At 43.5% G+C, this 18,327-nt stretch overlaps 3 protein-coding genes across 5 annotated transcripts in view; 1 reads left to right on the top strand and 2 right to left on the bottom strand.

Annotated features, from left to right (window-relative positions):
- The window catches only part of LOC113207115 (uncharacterized), a 13,980-nt gene extending 11,285 nt beyond the window's left edge, over nucleotides 1–2,695 (top strand). For all 3 annotated transcript variants that reach the window (XM_052274449.1, XM_052274447.1, XM_052274448.1), the window contains 3 exons: nucleotides 974–1,180; nucleotides 1,569–1,722; nucleotides 2,239–2,695. In XM_052274449.1, the coding sequence (XP_052130409.1) occupies nucleotides 974–1,180; nucleotides 1,569–1,722; nucleotides 2,239–2,477 (600 nt within the window). In that variant the 3' untranslated portion in view covers nucleotides 2,478–2,695. The remainder of the gene's footprint in view (nucleotides 1–973; nucleotides 1,181–1,568; nucleotides 1,723–2,238) is intronic.
- A 1,057-nt stretch (nucleotides 2,696–3,752) lies between these two features.
- On the bottom strand, nucleotides 3,753–11,557 carry LOC113207096 (balbiani ring protein 3). The gene is made up of 5 exons (XM_026423482.2): nucleotides 9,927–11,557; nucleotides 5,825–5,923; nucleotides 5,132–5,278; nucleotides 3,970–4,104; nucleotides 3,753–3,892 (listed from the first exon to the last, which is right to left on the bottom strand). Exons 1-5 carry the CDS (start codon nucleotides 10,024–10,026, stop codon nucleotides 3,768–3,770), a joined length of 606 nt encoding a protein of 201 aa, XP_026279267.1. The 5' UTR covers nucleotides 10,027–11,557; the 3' UTR covers nucleotides 3,753–3,767.
- Nucleotides 11,558–11,699: 142 nt separating this feature from the next.
- The window catches only part of LOC113207095 (probable cytochrome P450 49a1), a gene marked incomplete in the record, with an annotated part of 16,281 nt that continues 9,653 nt past the window's right edge, over nucleotides 11,700–18,327 (bottom strand). The window contains 8 exon segments of the mRNA XM_052274446.1: nucleotides 11,700–11,932; nucleotides 12,353–12,559; nucleotides 16,101–16,212; nucleotides 16,283–16,419; nucleotides 16,547–16,715; nucleotides 17,283–17,481; nucleotides 17,629–17,705; nucleotides 18,220–18,327. Of these exon segments, the coding sequence (XP_052130406.1) occupies nucleotides 11,822–11,932; nucleotides 12,353–12,559; nucleotides 16,101–16,212; nucleotides 16,283–16,419; nucleotides 16,547–16,715; nucleotides 17,283–17,481; nucleotides 17,629–17,705; nucleotides 18,220–18,327 (1,120 nt within the window).

Below are 18,327 nucleotides of genomic sequence, written 5' to 3' on the forward strand. Positions count from 1 at the left end.
GGGGGTGTATGCCATCATGAAATATGCTCACATGGGCAATGTGACATTTTTTTTTCAGCATGTAAATACTGTTAGAAATAGATGCCCAATGTACCCCGTGTCCCAATACCCCACCTTCCCTTACATGTTTCACCAACTTTTCAGAGGCACTAATTACCACCTATCACGGGAAAAACAATGTCTCAATTTTTGAGAAAAAGGGGAAAACTTTAAGGACCTTCCATATTTGAGGAAAAGTCCTCAGATCTCGCCTCGGATTTTGAGGAACCTCCTCAAAAAATGAGGAAAAACCCCACATTTTATGAGGAGACTTCTTCGAAATCTGAGGAGCTTCGGTCGGAAATACTACCTGGAACTCTCTTTTTCATCCTTCTACGCTAACAGTGCTGTTACCCCGTTTTTGTGAAGCATATCTTAAATGTGCTCTTCCATTTCATGTACCATTGTACCATTTAATTCGTCGTAAAATTGCGGTTCGAACGAGCATAAATTTGATAAGGTTTTAATGTCGATCAACATTTTTACAAGTAAGTCGTTTACTTCCAAGAGTTAGAAAATTTTCAGTCCATTCTATTTTATACTTGTTCAAATCGCAATTTTACAAAGAATTCGATGGCCCAATCCAAAAAGGAATTGAACAGTTCGTTTCAGGAATATTCCACAAAAACGAATTAATAACGTGCATTGCGTGTTTAACATATTTCCGTATGAATATCGACGTAATTTATGCTCGTTTTTGTGCATAAACCCGTACATGCGAAACTCTATATACGACACAAAACAAAAATCCCAGTTACTGTGTTGTATACGTGTCATTGGAAGTGAGCGTTCTTAAGCATATGAAGTCCTTCAAGTTCTTCGCTATCACAAAGCCAACATTTAGTTTACACTTCGAAAGAAATCGAGATTTGCATTTAACTTCATCGCCAATGAGAAAATCTGTTTTGAAAAGACCCTTATGAACTCTGTCCAGATGCTTGTGCTGTTCGTGGCAGTTATACCGTTCTACCGCGTGCAAGCGTTGGCCTACGTGCTGTTCGCTTCGGCCGCCGTGCTGTACCGCGGGCTGGGGGCGGTGAGCGCCTCAACCCGCTCAACAGGGGAGATTGCCCTGCGACACGTCGCAGCTATGCACTCACCTCTGCTGGCTGCCGCAAGTGAAACAAGGAAGGTGTTCGAGGTAATTCTTCATCATCTTTTCCATCTCCAATGCAAACATTGTGTATATCAAGGTCTACATGCAAAACTTTTCACCAGAAAATGGGCCTAGCACTATTCAGGTTTTATGCAGTTGAATATCATCAAGGAGTTCTATGGAAAAAGTTTAGTAACACTAAAAAATTTGTTGATCTATACAAAAGGACAAATCCTTAATGATGAAAAGGCAAATTTTATAGTAAAACGTTTAGGAAAAAATTAGAGACAGTCGCCTCTAAAGCTGACTTGCTAAAGACGCACAATTGCCACACCCAAGCCTCCTATAAACTAGACGCGTCAGCGTTTGTAAACATAGACACCTATGTTTACCTGCTTCAATGAAGACAGGAGTGCATTTAATTTGCTTTCAGGTTCCGCTACTCCGCTTGGTGCTGTGCGCTGTTGTGCTGCCACTGTTCGGCACCGTGGAGCTAGCGGTTTCACTGCGACACGCCACGACGGGAAAGTTCGCGGTCACCATCTTCAGGGCAATCGCAAACCTCTTTATCCCGATATGCTTTACTGGTAACTCACAAACTTGTCTGCACAGTCTTAAACAATTTTAAGGAAAGCTACAGACTTAAGTTTGAAACTCCGACTCGGACACTGATGCAAGCAGCCAGACTATTCCAGACATCTACAAAATGTCCCAGTTTAACTGACATTTGGAAAGGATTTGTTAAAGAAGCAGCCCCCCCCCCCTCCCGGTCAAACGAAGTTGCCAGCTTCATTTCGCTCCGCAGGCAATTATGTTCGGCAGGGGTGTGGCGCCCTGCGCCCTGTAACTGGATTCTCGAAAAAGCATTCCGGTAAAGCTGAAATGCAGAAGAATGCAGGAAACAAAGAAACAGAAGTCACCAGGTTAAGCAATATATAACCGGTATATATTTGATATACAATTGTAAGTAGGGTTTCAGGAATTGGGGGAATGTACCTAAACGGTGATAGATGGCAATGTCTTATAAAATTACTGGGATGCTCGTAAATAGATTGACACAATTTTTTTGTCTGCGTTATTTTCGACCTCTTTCCTATGCGCAGGTCAGCTCCTAGAGGACGCTAGCGGGGCCCTGCGGTCGCAGCTGTACGCTGCCCCCTGGCCCGAGGAGCGGCCACCGGCCCGCCGCCTGCGCGCTGCCCTGATGCTGGGCGCGGGCGCACAGGCTCGCGTGGAGCTCCGCGGCCTGGGCCGTCTCAATGCAGCCACTTGCCTGGAGGTGCTGCAGCGCTGGTTTAGCGTTGTTAATGTGCTCATCAATGCCCAGGGCGGCATGGACTAACGCCCAACTGCAGTCAAAGACAACTTTGAAGTATCCTTACAACCTGCGAATTTATCGAAATGGGAAACTGCGTTCCCTGGCGTTTTTGATGCAGCCATTATTTGACTGAAACCCATTTCAGGTATCCGTCTGCGGAAAATCTGTGAGTGTATTCGTTAGATTTCACCTTGAAATGCCAATTAAAATATTAAAACAAGAAGCCATCAAGGCACGTAACATATGTGTTAGCATCGCGTTCATAATTTGAACTTTATTAGCAGATGATACGCAGTTATCATCAGCTTGTGCTCTCGTGAGCACGAGTTCAACATTGAGAGCGTAAAGTAAAGTAAAGCGTAAAGTATAGTTAAAGCGTATACGGTATATAGGTTAAAGTTCGCTGTTGAAGCAGCAGCTTTGTTGAAACACAGTAGCAGCTATCCCGAGCTATCCCATACATTGGTGGACTCTAGCTCTAGCCAGCCTCGGTCCTGTTCAGATTATTCAGTGCTGTTCAGTGCTGCTCAGACCTCTGTTCAGACAGGCGTCAATGAACGGCCATCAATGCTTCGGTCGCAACTTGGCGACTAATTTACGACCTCGTAAAAAAATATTCCGGCGTAAGACACGGAGCACGCAGCCGCGCACGACTCGTCCCGCCGAACCGCGCCCCGCCCCGCCCCACAGCCCACAGCACCCCTCCGCGGCCCGTCGCGTGTTCAGCGGTGATGAGTTCAACGGTGATGACGCATGCGTTTAACCTTTTTTGTTTAGTAACCACTATACATAGAACCTTCGTTTTACTCCACGGAATCTACGGAATTACGAAACCCCAACTTGTCTCCGTTAAATTCTAGAAAAATTGGTAATTTTTAATGGGTCGGTTACCTTCACATCAATAGCAATTACAGTAGGCTATTATTTCTTGCATCTGCATCCCAGTTGACAAAACTGTCTCAACATTGCACTACTCAGTTTTAAAATGTAAAGAAAACGATAATTTGTTGGGATTTTGGAAATCTTCTCTGAAAATTTTAAGCCAACGCGGTTTGTTGTACAAAGTTTCTTTGTAGCCCATAGTTCACGAATAAATGTCGTTATATCCTTAAAATTAAATAAAGAGTTTTGGAAACTTTTTTCGCGTAGAATTCATCATGAAGTTCTGACTTTTTTAAAGAAAAAAAACAGTGGAGTAAAAGCCAACGCTATACATATAAGTCATCTGCTTTCACGATATAGAGTTAGGGTTTTTTTTTCTTCCGTCGAAACTGCGCATTGCAGTCAAAACAAAATAGCTCGTGTGGTAATTTTTTACTGACGACACGAGCATGTGCATGCCTGTTGGCACGTTGAGTCACTGAACTGGCATTTCCCGTCTGAGGAGCATCCTATACACTCGCATCTCAAGTTATTAGGGCAGGAGTGCGAACAGGAAGCTGGAATTCATAAAAACATTCGTTAGCAAATAGTGCGGCCGGCACAATGCAAGGTGCAGCAGTAAATCTGTGCGTACCAGGAGGGCCGTTAAGTGAACACGCGCAGCGACATCGTTCCTTGCACGCCCAGGACGAAAAGATGCATGTGCCATTCGATGTACATCCCTGAACACTGCATGTTAGGTCAGACGGGCACGTTGATTTTGATGATCCTGGGGAACAAAAGTATTTACTGCCAAGTAGGGGCTAAACGTGTACGGAAAAGGTTAAAAACACTGTTAAAAATTTCTTGGGATTTCCCGAAGATTCACTCTAAGCTACTACGAGAAATTCCCAGAGGACTCCGTTCTTAATTTTTATGTCCTAAAACACCTGGTCAAGGTAGCAAGCTTTTAATCGTGTATGTGTGTAGAAGCCAAACTCGTCACGTGAAATCTACGGAGTCCTTTGGTAAATCCCAAAGAACTTTGGCAAAATTTTTCACGAGTGTTCCTCTGTAAAATCCTAGAAATTTTTCGAACAGTGAATGAAACATTTGCGAAAGATCCTCTAAGGAGAAACTCGTAAGAAACATCTGTGACAAAGTTTCTTCTGTTTGACTCTGCCACTCACGCTCTGGAAACCCAAGTTTGTACACGTGTGCATTATTTGCTGAATACGTACATGTATGCAGCAAATACTGCATACATGGCCAGGTACACACTTTGGCACATAGCTTATAGCATAGAGCTCTACGTGTTACATGGCCATGTATGCAGTATTTGCTGCATACATGATCATATACGCAGTATTTGCTGCATACATGTAGATATTCAGCAATTAACGTGTATATGCTTGGGTTTCCAGAGAGGTTTCGGGAGTTTCTTTAGCCAAACTGACCCCAAAATATAAATATTTTGTAAACATTGCATCGCATTGCATCATGTTAAGAGGCAACTTGACAAAGTAGAAACATTTGGACTAAAATTTTGTCTCTTTGGCTCTGGCTCTATCTGCACTGTTTGAGCGCTGACGGGTTCTTTTCAACAAAAATCAAACTAAGGTAAGGAAAGAACCCTGCTACTCATTCGCTAAAAGGGAGACATTCTAAATCCAAACCTGTCGTCGGATGATTTTTCTGTAGCTGTTTGCTAAAACATTTATTTTCAAAAGCGATTGTGAATGTGAAGTTACGGGCTGCAGAAAAAACAGTATGTTTTCTGGCAGACAACTATATTGAGTAATTCAAAGTATACAAACTTGGAGTGCGTCCATCTGTTGTGCACTGGCATTTGCAGGACTCTGCGCATCGACTGTCGGCATAAATGCAGTCACCACCTTCGGTACAGCTAGAAGGGCGCCCACAGTCTATAGCGCTGCTGCTAGGGCACTCAGAGAATGACTTGCCTGAAAACAATCATAATACACCAATAAAATTGATTGCAGGTATATGTGTTCCCCTTAAAGTATAAAGCTTAGTACCTCCTATATCCACTCCATTGATACTAAATAAAAACGTATCAACACCTTGGCACGTTGATTAATTCTATAGAATCATTTAAACATTTGCTGGCAATAGTCTTTTCACAGCACTTTGGGTGTGATAGAAAACGATGACGAGGGTTCTACGGATATGAGCTCGAGTATTTGAAGGGGCGTTTTAACGTTCACTTCCCACAGAGGAAAATAGTCGGGAGGTTTACGGGAAAAACTTTCAATGACGTTTGTCGTTAAATAACAATTTGAAAATATACATTTATAAGCCCTTTCCTACTGACTTCAAATTGATTGACAAGCTGAAATAGGTTGTCACAAGTTCACAAAATATTTTGTTAATACAAATTACAACAAATGTCGTAAATTTACAAGGATATTTTTTTAACAGTGCCTCTTTCTTGGAATGTCTTTTGTGTGTGTGGGGGGGGGGGGCGGTGATTGCAGCGGCGTACTTACTTGGGAGATTGTTTGACTTCACCGTAGTCAGCACAGCGCAGACGAACAATACCGCATATGTTGCAAGGAATGCTGCTTTGCTGCGCCCCATAACGATACCTGTTGCGAAAAGAGACAAGTTAGGCGCTGGGCGACGACAAATCGCCTTACTCCAGTGATCCATAACCTTTGGGTTTTATCCGTCCCACGTGACTATTTTCAACACAAGAAACTTGTTCAACAGGCAGGCCCTCTCTTCCCCGTCAAATGGAGTGCCCAGTGTCCAGCTCTATGTCTCTTCGCTGCGAACTCCGTTCGGCAGGGCCCGGCCTGCTCATAAATGTAGTATACAGGCAAAAATAAGGCATCGTCTATCCCAGCCCGTGAAGAGCATTGACACCAACATGACCCTACCGAGCCGTGCCTTGCCGCACCAAAGATTTACATCGTAAGGTGTCGCGTCTTAGTGGTTTTCTCACATTTAGACCGCGCAGGTGCCGTCTGCGCATGCGCCAACCTCCCCCCAGCAGCCTGCATCCCCCCGAAGCCACCTATCGAGGGGAAGGAAAGTATGCGAATTCGTCAATGTGGTTTTTCAACGACGAAAACCTGGCCCATGGCCCAGTCATGTTGGTTTCAGCCAGGGGCTCCTATGCTCCATCTATGCCTGCCTACATATACTACATTTATGGGTCTGCTCCGTCTCCGAGCGACGTCGTATAGTCGGCGTGAGGCCCGACCTACACGGAAAAAAAGAATTTGCTCCCACAACCAACGATTTTGTTAACATAGACATAGCAAATAATTTTTAGTTGCCGAACAAAGAAATTGCTATGGGAACCGAAATTCTGCTGCCACAACTAACGCGTCGCTATGGTAACAAATGCAACTGTTCTGGTTACTAGACGAGTTTTTTATCTTACAACAAACGCATTTGTTTGTGACAGAAGAATTTTGCTTCCCATAGCAAATTCTTTGCTTCTGCAACTAAAATTGTTTGTTATGTCCATGTTAACAAAATCATTAGTTTTGTGGGAACAAATTCTATATTTGTGTGTACAAGTTGTGGGCGCCATAACAAAGATAGGGTGTTCCAGGCTACCTAAACCAGAGGTGAACAAGAACAAACTCACTTATTTATCTGTTTTCGTCCGTTCAGTATGAGAAATTACCATGGTACAGTTTGGTCCGATTCTAACCTCTAAAATGAGGGAAAGCTCAAAATTGATCTGACAGTTTCTCATACCTGAAAGGCCGTAAGATTACGTGATCACGTAGACCAATCAGAGCCGTTGTCACAGAAAAGTCAGTAAGTTTGTTCTCTTCCTACTTACGTTTAGGATGGCCTGGAACACCCTTTTGGTTTGTGGGTGGGCTGCTGCCCCCAGCTTGATTTGATCATTGGACATGAGAAAATGCGGTACCGATGTGACACCGGAACTTGAACGTACCGTCAAAGTGTATAATTCTGCATCGTTTTTCTGTGTATTTCTAAAACGGATAGGGGTATGAAAAATTCCAGTGAACTCTAGAAACTAGGCGTCAAGATACATATTTTCCAGCTAGTGGAAATTTTCTTTGCAATAGTCTGCAGGTCATTAAAATTTTTCGACTCCACCGCAATAACGTTAAATCTACAGTGACCGTGGCTGAGCATCGGTGCAATGCGGCAGACGTAATTGAAGTGCCGCTTCACAGTGTGTGTACTGGTTGGGTCGACCGAGGGGGCCACCACTTCGATTGAGGATGTACACAGGATTACGTGATTACAGGGATTACACGTCAATTTTGAATGATTACACGTGAGTTACGTTGAATATTAGGCTCTAAAACAATCAAATTTGGACAATAAGGTAAAATTTAGTAATAAAGTTTTAAAATTTGGTCAAGGATTACACGGAATAGATACGGATTACGTTGGGATTACACCCTCATATGTACACAGGATTACGCGAGTGGTGGCCCCCTCGGGGTCGACCCAGGATTCTGTTATTCAAATTGCACGTTCTGGGCGGCTTTAAAAGATGAAACTACAAATTATTAAAATCTCCAGAGCCTCCCGGATAAATATCTATATTATGAACCTACTTTGTGTAATTTGCTGAAAAAATGAAAAAAAAAAAACAGTATCCGGATTTACTCTGCTGGTCCGGCATTAGACACTTTCACGCTACATGTTTGCTACTTGTGATAAATACGGAAAAGGGGATAAAATTTTCTCCGTTTAGAAAATCTACGTCTAGCTTTAAAAGAAATAATGAATATAGAGCGGAGTAGAATAGAGTAGAGAAGTCGTCTACTTACATTTTAAGACAAGGTACTTGGACGCCAGACCACGTTTCGCGTATACGCTTCGCGATATCTCATGAAACATTGTCACGCTGCGACGCGCTGACACCCGAGTCGGGCCAGGTTTTAATTTTGATTAGTTACCCCAACGCAGACCATTATTTATCTAAAGAAAAACATTTATTTGTTTCGGGGCCATTTCTGTGTGGAGAACTCCCTCTGGTGCCTAAATGGTTAGATATAGAGCCAAGAGCCAAACTGACGAGATTTTGGCCCTTAGGGATCATCCATAAAGTACGTCCGCTTTTTAGCAGATGATACTTTTAATACTTTTACTAAATATAAAGTTTTAGTTTAGACTGAAAATCCAGACTCTTTACTCTGAATCAGGTTTTCAGAGCAATTTGTCTGAATATTTTCAAGTATACTTTAACGCTGTACACTGAATATATAATTCACAGTTACCGGTATGAAATTTTTAAGTGGAAAGTCCACCGGACAAGCGGACGGACAACACAAGTAGCCGACTGTGCTCCACAGGCAAGCAGCCGGCAGCTAAATGATTAAGGTTGCGGCTTCCTAACCTGAAGGTTGGTGGTTCGATCCCAACCAAGGAGTGTCGAATGGACAGATGTGTCTCCTCTTGGGCATAGCCTCAATACCCGAGCCGAGTTTTTTTGCTATTTTCAAAAATATTTTCATACTGGCTGTCTGAATTTTCAGACTAAGTGGTATGGTATGGCAATACCAAAATTTTAGACCTGGGTGCAGTCTGAAATTTCAGACTGCTGGTCTGTAAAAAAAACTTTAGACTTAGAGTACTGAAAATTCAGTAAAACTTTTTTACAGTATAGTAGAAAACAGCAAAGTGTCCCATGTTGACGCTAGTACTGATTTAGGGGCTTTGATTGTTGAATGAAAAGACTTCTATTTTGGAAGGGGATGTTGAAGGAAGTGGTACAAAACAAAGGTAGGTCAGAAAACACACACGAGAAATTATACTTTTTTTTCCTTTTCTTTTCACGAGGTAGGGCCGATGAAAAATGACAGGTCGATCAAAAAACACACCCAAAAGAACAATGATTATTCTTTACTTCTTTTTGCATACTCAAGACATTTCATTGGAAATACCTTTTATTATATTGTTAGAGAGGTGGGACAATGACAGGTAGAACAAAAAAACACACTTACAAACATTACAAACATACATGAAAAGACATTTTTTTTTCAGTTGGTGGGACAAAAGACGGGTGGGACAAGACATCCTTCAAGAAGTCTCCTCGAAAAATGAGGGTTTTTTGCTTGTGTTTGCAGAAAAATCCTCAAAATCTGAGGTGAGACCTGTGAAGGTTTCTCAAACACAGGAGTTCCCCAAAGTTTTTCCGCCTCCTAAAATAAAATTCCCAGACATTTGTCTTTTACCGTGAATTTGACATGCTCAGATATGGAGCTGCGGTAGCGTGGGGCCTGGTTTCGGCGTTTTCGATTTTAGGTCTAGTTTCAACTTATTTAAACTTTTGATTCGAAGAACATCAAAATCGGCCAAAGGGTTAAGAAATGGCAGCTGTTTTAGGAATATCGTGTTTTAATGAGAAAACACAAAAAAGAACTGCTTTGCTGTACGGGTTAGCGTAGTCCCACAACTGTTTAAGGACGCAACATCGTCTACATACGGATCGTATGTAGCGGACAGATCATACACTGACCACATACGAACCTTATACGTTACCTGTATGAACACGTGAGGATCGTACATGGAACGTATACGGTTTCTACACGGGCGTCGTCTCCCAATGTGTAGTTCGAGAGAGTGAGGAGAAAGAATATTACTTACTTTTAACAACCAAACATGGTCTGAGCAGAACAACGTGGTGCCAAAGTTCTACACGGCAGTCAAGTTTGGACTGATCTCTCGGGGGGTCGTGTTCCGTCATGATTGGAAATTGGTCAAGGTCACTGAGCGATAGCAGTCGTCTGTTTTCAGTCCGTCTGTCTGCCAGAGTGATGCAACTCGCTACTGATCATAACGCGAACGAACTTTATTGAATGCAAAAAAATACACAGTAAAGGTCAATGTACAGCTATTGATTTTAAATGGAACTGGGCTGTTTATCATGGATACTGTGAGGAAAAAGTGTCCATATCAAATTCTTACTTATTTCTAAAGGCTGCAGCAAAAGCTAGAAGTTTTACGTCAAACTCTTGAAATAACCTTAGAGCCCGTCTGCGAGCGATCCTCGGCAATAACGGAACTGTTTTTTACTTTATGTTTTAACAAAAAGGTTGCTTTCGGGGAAACACGGAAGGCACAATCTTTTAAACAACTTCCAGCTACAGAACCACCCAATGGTGTTTGCCGTGTTACTCTGAGGTACGTGTTCTTTTTCACACATGTTTCTCATACATATGGTTGTCGTGCCTACCACGGAATCCGATACCAGTTGCGCCCTTAATTCAAAAAGAAAGAAAATTAAAACTATAATTTTTTTGCGTTTTTTCGTAACTTTTAGTCTCAAAGAAAAGAATAAATATGACGCTTCGTTTCTCAAAGTTCATCGTCGTAGGGACGATAATTGGTTCGCTAATAGATTGGCGAAGCCCATCACCTCCGCTGACCAAAAAAGTTTCATTCTGTTTGTATTTGTATGTATGCACGATAACTCGAGGAGGAATAGATTACATTGATTACAAGATTACATTGAAAATCTAAATTTCGTGAGATTTTATCGTTATTAAAGCAGAAGAATGCGGGTAAAAAGAAAACGGAAATGGCAATGCTTAAACTTGATGACTTCCGTTGTTTTTTTTTTGTTCCCATTCTCCTGCATTTCAGCTTTACCGGAATGCTTTGTAAGTGATCTGGGAATTTCATGGTTGTTTTGTACCATAAGACAGATCGAGTTCAGATATGAGCATTCTGGCTCAAAAATTGACCTCTACAAAAAATCAAAAACAACGAGCTGCTAAATAAAGCCGAAGATTACCAAGGTGCTGATTAACTCGTTTAAAAACAGAACTCGCAAAACTGAACAGGAAATGCCCCCATACGACCACACATTTTCAGTCGACACAGACCATCCCTGGGGTTCCAGGTGCACTTGACCGCTTACTAACACGAAAACGTCAGTTATAACGACAAAATCTTACAAAATTTGGATTTTCAATGTAATCTTTCTCAGTCCAGGTCAAGTCTTGTATCGCATTTCGCACTTTGAAGGGATAACCGTGACAGTCGCTGTAGAGACTTACGATTTTGGGCCGTAAGGCATCGGTGCACTGATGACATGTCAGCACTGCAGGCCTAGCTATATGCGAGCGAGGCGCGTCCCTGCGGAGCAGTGTTTCGTGAGTTATCACGAAGCCTGTTACGCGTGACGTGGTCTGGCGTACATATAGCTAGTTCTTTAATATAGTGACTTCCGTATTGTTATTGCCGCATTATTATTCTTTTCGGCTTTACCCGAGTGGCTGTCGTTAACCATTTGATTTCACTCCACTGAGTGGGGAAAGTGGTAAGGAATATCACTGGGCAACACTACTTGTGAGACGTAATCCGTGTAATGCAAGCAGCTGGTCACCTGCATATAAAATTATCTCAACTCGTGAATCAGGGATGATACTTCACTAGTTTTATTTACGCTTACGTCGGAAATTTATTTAAATAGAACTTTTATTTATTACATTGTTAATCTTAAAATGTTTACGTAACAAACGACAACACACCAAAACTTAAACTCTGTCCTTAACTGTAAATTGTAGAGGAGATACAAATTTTAAAACTATTTTAAATTCAGTTTTCGCTGGGGGTTGATTCCACTCTACGGAAAAGTTTCGAAAAATCTGTAATCATAAAAATTTATGTCAATTCTGATTATAATTTGTTTAATAATGGATTCTTTCGCATTTTCAGACCTATAGCCAGGCCTACAGTGTACACTACATCTAAAGGGCCTCTTGTTGTTCCTAGAATGCATTTTCGTGCACATAGTGATCAGGTCTCATTACACATCTTGCCAGTGACTTTAATCCTCTCAACGGACAAATTTTCGTTTCGCCCGTGAGAGTGAGACGAAAATTTTCCATTCACTGTCTACAAATTTTTATTTCTTTCACATGCGCACAAAAATACATCTTTTAAAAGACCAACGAGCCTTATAAAAATGTCCCTTTAGTTTTTGAGTATGTTCTGAGGAAGACATACTAATGAAGAAATATGCTTTACAAAATGAGTAAGGGCTCAAAGGCTGCATGTCGTCTTACCTTTGCAGTTAGCAATTCCATCTCTAGAGTTGCAAATCTTTTGCCTACGCACATTCTAGGACCGAACCCAAATGGCGTGAAGGCGAAAGGATGGGAGGTCTTGAGGTCCTTGTTCTCCGGCAACCAGCGTTCGGGAAGAAACTCCTTAGCCCTTGGGAAGTATTTTTCATTCAGAAACATCTCTTTCAACGGGAAGGCGGTGACAGTCTGTGGAAAGAGTAAACTAGGTTGTAAGAAAGAAGAAAGCTTAGTTACACTATAAAATCTAGGTATTCTGTGAGTCACCGCCTTAAAAGCTTGCACCCAGAAATTGCGCGCCTTGTGTCGTTTGGGGAGGACGCCTTAGGCGTTCTCTCATTGCACATCTTGGTCAAAATGCATGGCATTGACCCCATAGGCTTGAACGAGCTGTTTACCTACTGACCCTTTTCTATTCACGGGGTGTTCTCGCCCAGCAAACCCCTTGGCTGTGGCAGTGTGGCTGCGGCAGGTCCAAGGTGTGTAGCAGCAGCACACCGCGGCCGGCTGCTTAGGCGCAGCTCGTGTAAGTATATGTTGCACACGCCATGCATTTTGCCCAAGATGTGCTATGAAACAACGCCTAAGGCGCCTAAGGCGTCCCACCTCCAAACGACACAACGCGCGTAATTTTTGGGTGAAGTGACTAAGGCGATACGTCTAAGGCGTGCCCTCACGGAACGCCCAATTTTACTGTTTAGACATTCTTTTAAAAAGGCACCTTTCATAGAATTAATGTTGATTATTGTTCACGTCCATGTAATGGCATGCTAGGCTTGGCAGAACCCTTTCTGGCAACGCTGCGCCTCACAGTAGGGTGTTCAACAGGGGCGGATCTACTCGCAGTGCAAGGGGGGGGGCAAAACACTGCGGGTTGCCTACTTCCAGGGAGCCTTTTATTTGATAAAATAAAATATTAACTTATTATATTATTTTGAGGCGGACAGTAAAATGTCTCTTTTGGTATTAATTTTTAAAGTTCAAGTGCCGTCGTATATACTAGAAGTTACACAGCAGCGGGAGAGGGATTTGCGAGCGAAGCGAGCGAAAATTTTTGTATTTCTGCTTGTTTGGGTGGGAAATTGAAACGTTCTAGTTTCGTATGAAATGCTTGAAACGAGTGCGAAAAGATCTCCGTAATTGTGCAAAGAGGAGCTGTAAGGCCGTGAGCGAAGCGAGCTAAAAATAATTGAGGTAAAACGTGGTGTATAACATAACTCCTTAATAACCGCGAGCGAAGCGAGCGAAATTTTTCTTCGGGTACACGCTTCGCTCAAAATATAGACGTTTAAATTTTGTTTCTATTGCCAGTTTAAAGTCATCAAAAAAAATTGCGTTGTCCATTCATTTTTTTCACCTATTGGACAATGTTGCGCTCGTTAAAGGGTATGCGATAATAGAAGACAGCTGATGGGACATGCATGTTCGCTCCCTGCTTCCTCATCTTATAACGGCAAAAAGGCGGATCTACATACAGCCTACCTTCTGGAAATATATTTTTCTTTTTTTATTCCTTTTCTTTATATTTTTCCTTTACTCCTCCTCTTTTTCCCTTTCTCTTTTACTCTCCCTTCTCTTTCTCTCCCTTTCCTCTTTCTTCCCTTTTTTTAGGGGGCGCCTGATCCTGAAGGGGGGGGGGGGTCAACCAGCCCTTTGCCCCTTCCCCAAATCCGCCCCTGGTTTGGGTTTCGCGACGTGGGGTTTAGCGGGTGGCCGGGCGGCCCGCGTGGAGTGTGTCGATTGCGGGCGGAGAAGGCAAGCAGGTTCCCTACCTTGGGCTCGGCAGGCGCTACTTCTTCCGATGCCTGACCAGCCGGTGTCCGTAAGGAACAAGTGATACATTCGATTTCTTTATCCTCCCGTTCCTTGTCATCGGAGCAGGCTACCCCAATTTTAACATTAAAACAACGCTTCGGCATGGGGCATCCGTGCGCTTATGAATCCACCTGGACCACTGGCCGGCCAGGCGTCGGGGTAGGCAACCAACCATCCGCCTTCGCCCGTAATCGACACACTACACGCCTCTGGGCCCGTCAAGGATCCGGTAATCCGCTGGCTGTGGACACCCCGCCCGGAATCGACCATCCTGACCCTCAGCCCCAGGTCTCAGCCGCAATCGACCACACGCCGTTCATGAAAGTACGTAGCATATGTTTCCATGGATCTTTTCGAAAATTTTGGTCAGGGAGGTCATTGAAGGCAGTGGTGACTACTGGACCAGGAAGGAAACATCGGTGCCAGAAGTCGCCACTCCCTTTATTTTGAGTTTTTTTGAATTCATGTTGTGCCTTTTCTAAGAACTTGGGCCCTATGACAGTGTGGTTAAGTGTTGGGATCGTGTGTCCACCATTTTCTTGTTCGTATTACATAGTGCGTACGTCAGGAATTTGTCTGCTTTGACTACCAGGAGTTTCCGTTTAATACCCTACTTTTGCAGAGCCTTTGCCTGAGCTGCACTGGTTGCCCGAGACCGCCCGAGACAAACGTCACCAGAAAGAGGGTAGGGGCAGGGGCATCTCGGGTGCCTCGCTGCGTCTGCCGGTTCAGTTCGGTCGGGCCATGATTCTGAAACCCCCAAAAGCCGTCAGGTGACTACTGGGCCAGGCACTGGCGCCTACTGGGCCGAAGGTGTCCTGTATTGGGCTAATGCTCTTTTTATTTTGTTAGAATCTTTAATATACAGAAATAAATTTATTTTCAGTTTTGGTCAAGGGAGAATTCAGTTTAATCTCTTCCCTACACCTTCGAATTTTTCCCGGGTTCCTGTATACCCACGCTTTGTGGCAGGCATTTTTGAAAAGCCTTGCCCTTAAACTGGCCGCTGCTGGGCTTCTTATCATGGTAGTTTGGGCCGATTCTAACCACTCAAATATGGAGGGGAGCTTGTAAGTGATCGTACAGTTTCTCATACCTAAAAGGCCGTGGAGAAACGTGATCAGCTCGACCAATCAGAGCCATTACGGAAACAGAAAAATTTTGTTTTTCTACCTCTGTTTTAGATGGCATGGAACACCCTATTCAGATAGTCAATGTCATTTACGACGAACTGCATTGTCAAGCAATGAGAATCGGCGAACTTTACGTCCTTGTTCCGGTCTAGCCCATAGACATAGTAGTGATGTGGACTGCTAGAGGAGGCCCAGTCTATTGTCCTCCGAGTCCAGTTTATGGCTGTCTCTCGGTGCGTCGGGGACGACCCACATTCGGCTGTCTTCGGAAGCCGAAGCCAGCCTCGTCTCCAGTACTGCACGGTCCCCGGTCCCAGGAACCCCGCCCCAGTCCGCCCATGCTATATCCAATTAAGAATTGGTCGTTTTCACGCTTAGCGCAGCGCGCGCTCACGCCGGCGTGAGGCGGGCGAGGGGCAGGGTGTGGGGAGGCAGCGGCGGAAGAACTGCTAACCCTCTTCGCCCCCCGCTTCCCCTCTTGCCCTCCGCGCTCACGACAGCGTGAGCGCGCGCTGAGCGTGGAAACGACAAAATTCTTAACTGGATATAGCACCAGCGATGAGAGACAGACCCGAGCCTGAGCCCGAGCGGTGCCGGACAGGCTTCAGCTGGATACCGTCCCGTCAGGCGCGCGTCTACACGAGGGTCGTAAGCCACCGCGAGAAAACAAAAGGCTGGCAGTCTAGATCACTAATATGTCGTTGGTCTACACTTCCTTCTTTTCGCACATAGATCTATCGTTTGTTGCCAACCACGTGGTGTGATCTACACGAAACACTTACGCCCTTTGGGACCTGGTACCCTGCAAGAACGACGTCACCGCCAGTATCACGGAAATTTGAACCAAGAATTGGCATGATCCGCATCGACTCCTTGATGCAAGCTCTCATGTACCTGGAAACAATGTACTCTAATAAGTGATATTGGACCTGTAATTGTCGCAAATTGTATTTGAGTAACTTACCTCAGCTGCTCAAGCTGCTCCTTAGTTATTGGTTTAGTTTTGTCGGGAATGACCCGATCAAGTTCAAGCTGTAGCTGAGCTTGCTTCTCGGGGTGTAGTGACAGCTGGTACAATATTGTAGTTATAACGGCTGAAGTCTGTTAAAACAATAAATACTAAAGACAACTAAAAAAAGTCACATCGGGGCAATATATAGGCGAAAGAGGAAATAACATATATGACAAACTGTATCTAGTTGACTCGACAATCAAGGTTTGTGCATACCGTGTCTACCCCAGCCAGAAGCATGTCTAGGGCCATGGCTACAGCCTTGTTGGGGTCATCAGTCTGCAGAAGCAGATTTTCAAGAACACTTCGCTGTTGTGTGTGTAAATCTTCCTTGGGTGTGTGTTGCAGACGCTCCATTGCTTTGTTGACGTATTTGGATGCAACACTAATTATTTACAAATGTCAAAAATTAGTCAAACGTTTTACCTCTAGATGACTCCATTGCATCAACGATGACCAGCAAACCTCGGGAAAACAAGAGTCTTACCCGCTTACACGACAATATCTAACGTTTTCCTATAAGACAAGCCCAAGCCCAGAGTGTACCCAACTCTACTTGTTTCAAAGAAAGCGAGAGAAGTTTGTTACTGTGGGGCAACAAATACCATAGAAAGGATGCGAACTCACGGACTGGCATATCTTTGTGGCCTTTGTTGCTCAGAAGCACTTCAGCACGTAGCTGTTATCATAGGGCTCTAAGTGTGTACATGACCAAGAACACAATACCTCCTTTATACACGAGCATGAACAAACTTCCGTCTGAATACACGACCATGTACATACACACTGCCTGTATTCAGGAGGTACTGCATACATGTACACACTTGAGTTTCCAGAGAAGAGTTTCTTTGCAATACAAACTTTTTCTTAGCAAAACGGAGCTCGACTGTCTTTTGAAACGGTACTAAGAATATAGTTCTGTAGTAAAGAATATGGTAAATGAAATACGCACTTTGTGAATGTATTCATGTTATGGATGAATCGACGATATGCTGGAGTTGAAACAAATTTCCAAAGTGATGGCTTTATGTCCAGGTCGTATATGCCGTCAAAAACTCCCTGGACCGCTTCAAACATGGTGAGTGCTTCCGGCGGAGGGGTTGGAGTTCCAAAAATGCCTATTCTGGTGTCGAGGGCAATGTAGCAGACAGCTGCAAGAAGAGTGCTGTGGCTCAGAAAAGGATCTCAGAAATTCAGTATGCATGCCGATGTTCACTAAATTGGAACTTTGATGTCACACAAAGTGTTTTGGACGATTGGACTAACGGCCGCTCACGGCACGTGAAAGTGCAACTTACATTCAAGTGTCCACGTCCCCAGTTCATTGGCAAAATCAGGAGGCATTTGACCGTTAGCGTAACGAACAGCTTTTATTCTGGAAAAGAACAGAGTTGGTGAAGTTCTTGCGATCAGTGCTTCATGAAACAGGATTCTTTCAGCTGTCGAAAACTAATCGGAGACCATTGAAACTTTCAATTATGTCAAATTTTCATGCAGAAACAAACAAATTGTTTACGATTGATAGAATTATAGGGGCCCTATAACAAGTCAGAATCCGAATCGAAAATGGTTGTGTTTAGTGGATTACTTTATCTATATTTCTTTCAATTTTGAGCCTTGGCTTTACAACTTCGTGTCCCACGTCGTCATTTTTAGATTCCTTTCGCCGAAAACTTCCCTCGAGTGCGTAGATGGCCAGAGATAGAGCAAAGCGGACGAAATTGTTGACCGGAAATTTTACAGCTCAGATATCCTCTTTCGAGAACCAGAACAGAATTCTTTGAATTTTTGAGCTACAATGTTCATAACGAGAAACTTTGCTCTAGCTGAGCCAAGTATGGCAGCACTGTAACATACAGCGCAGTATAGCATAATGAACATACACTTACCTATCAATAAACTCTTGGCTCATCTTGTCAACAGGCTCTACATAACGCACCGTATGCCTAGGCTGCATCATGACTTGGTTAACTGAAGTTCGGAAATCTTGCCATTCT

The sequence above is a fragment of the Frankliniella occidentalis genome, unplaced genomic scaffold, assembly GCF_000697945.3.
Source record: "Frankliniella occidentalis isolate FOCC.00 unplaced genomic scaffold, Focc_3.1 Scaffold395, whole genome shotgun sequence".
NCBI classification, from domain to species: domain Eukaryota; kingdom Metazoa; phylum Arthropoda; class Insecta; order Thysanoptera; family Thripidae; genus Frankliniella; species Frankliniella occidentalis.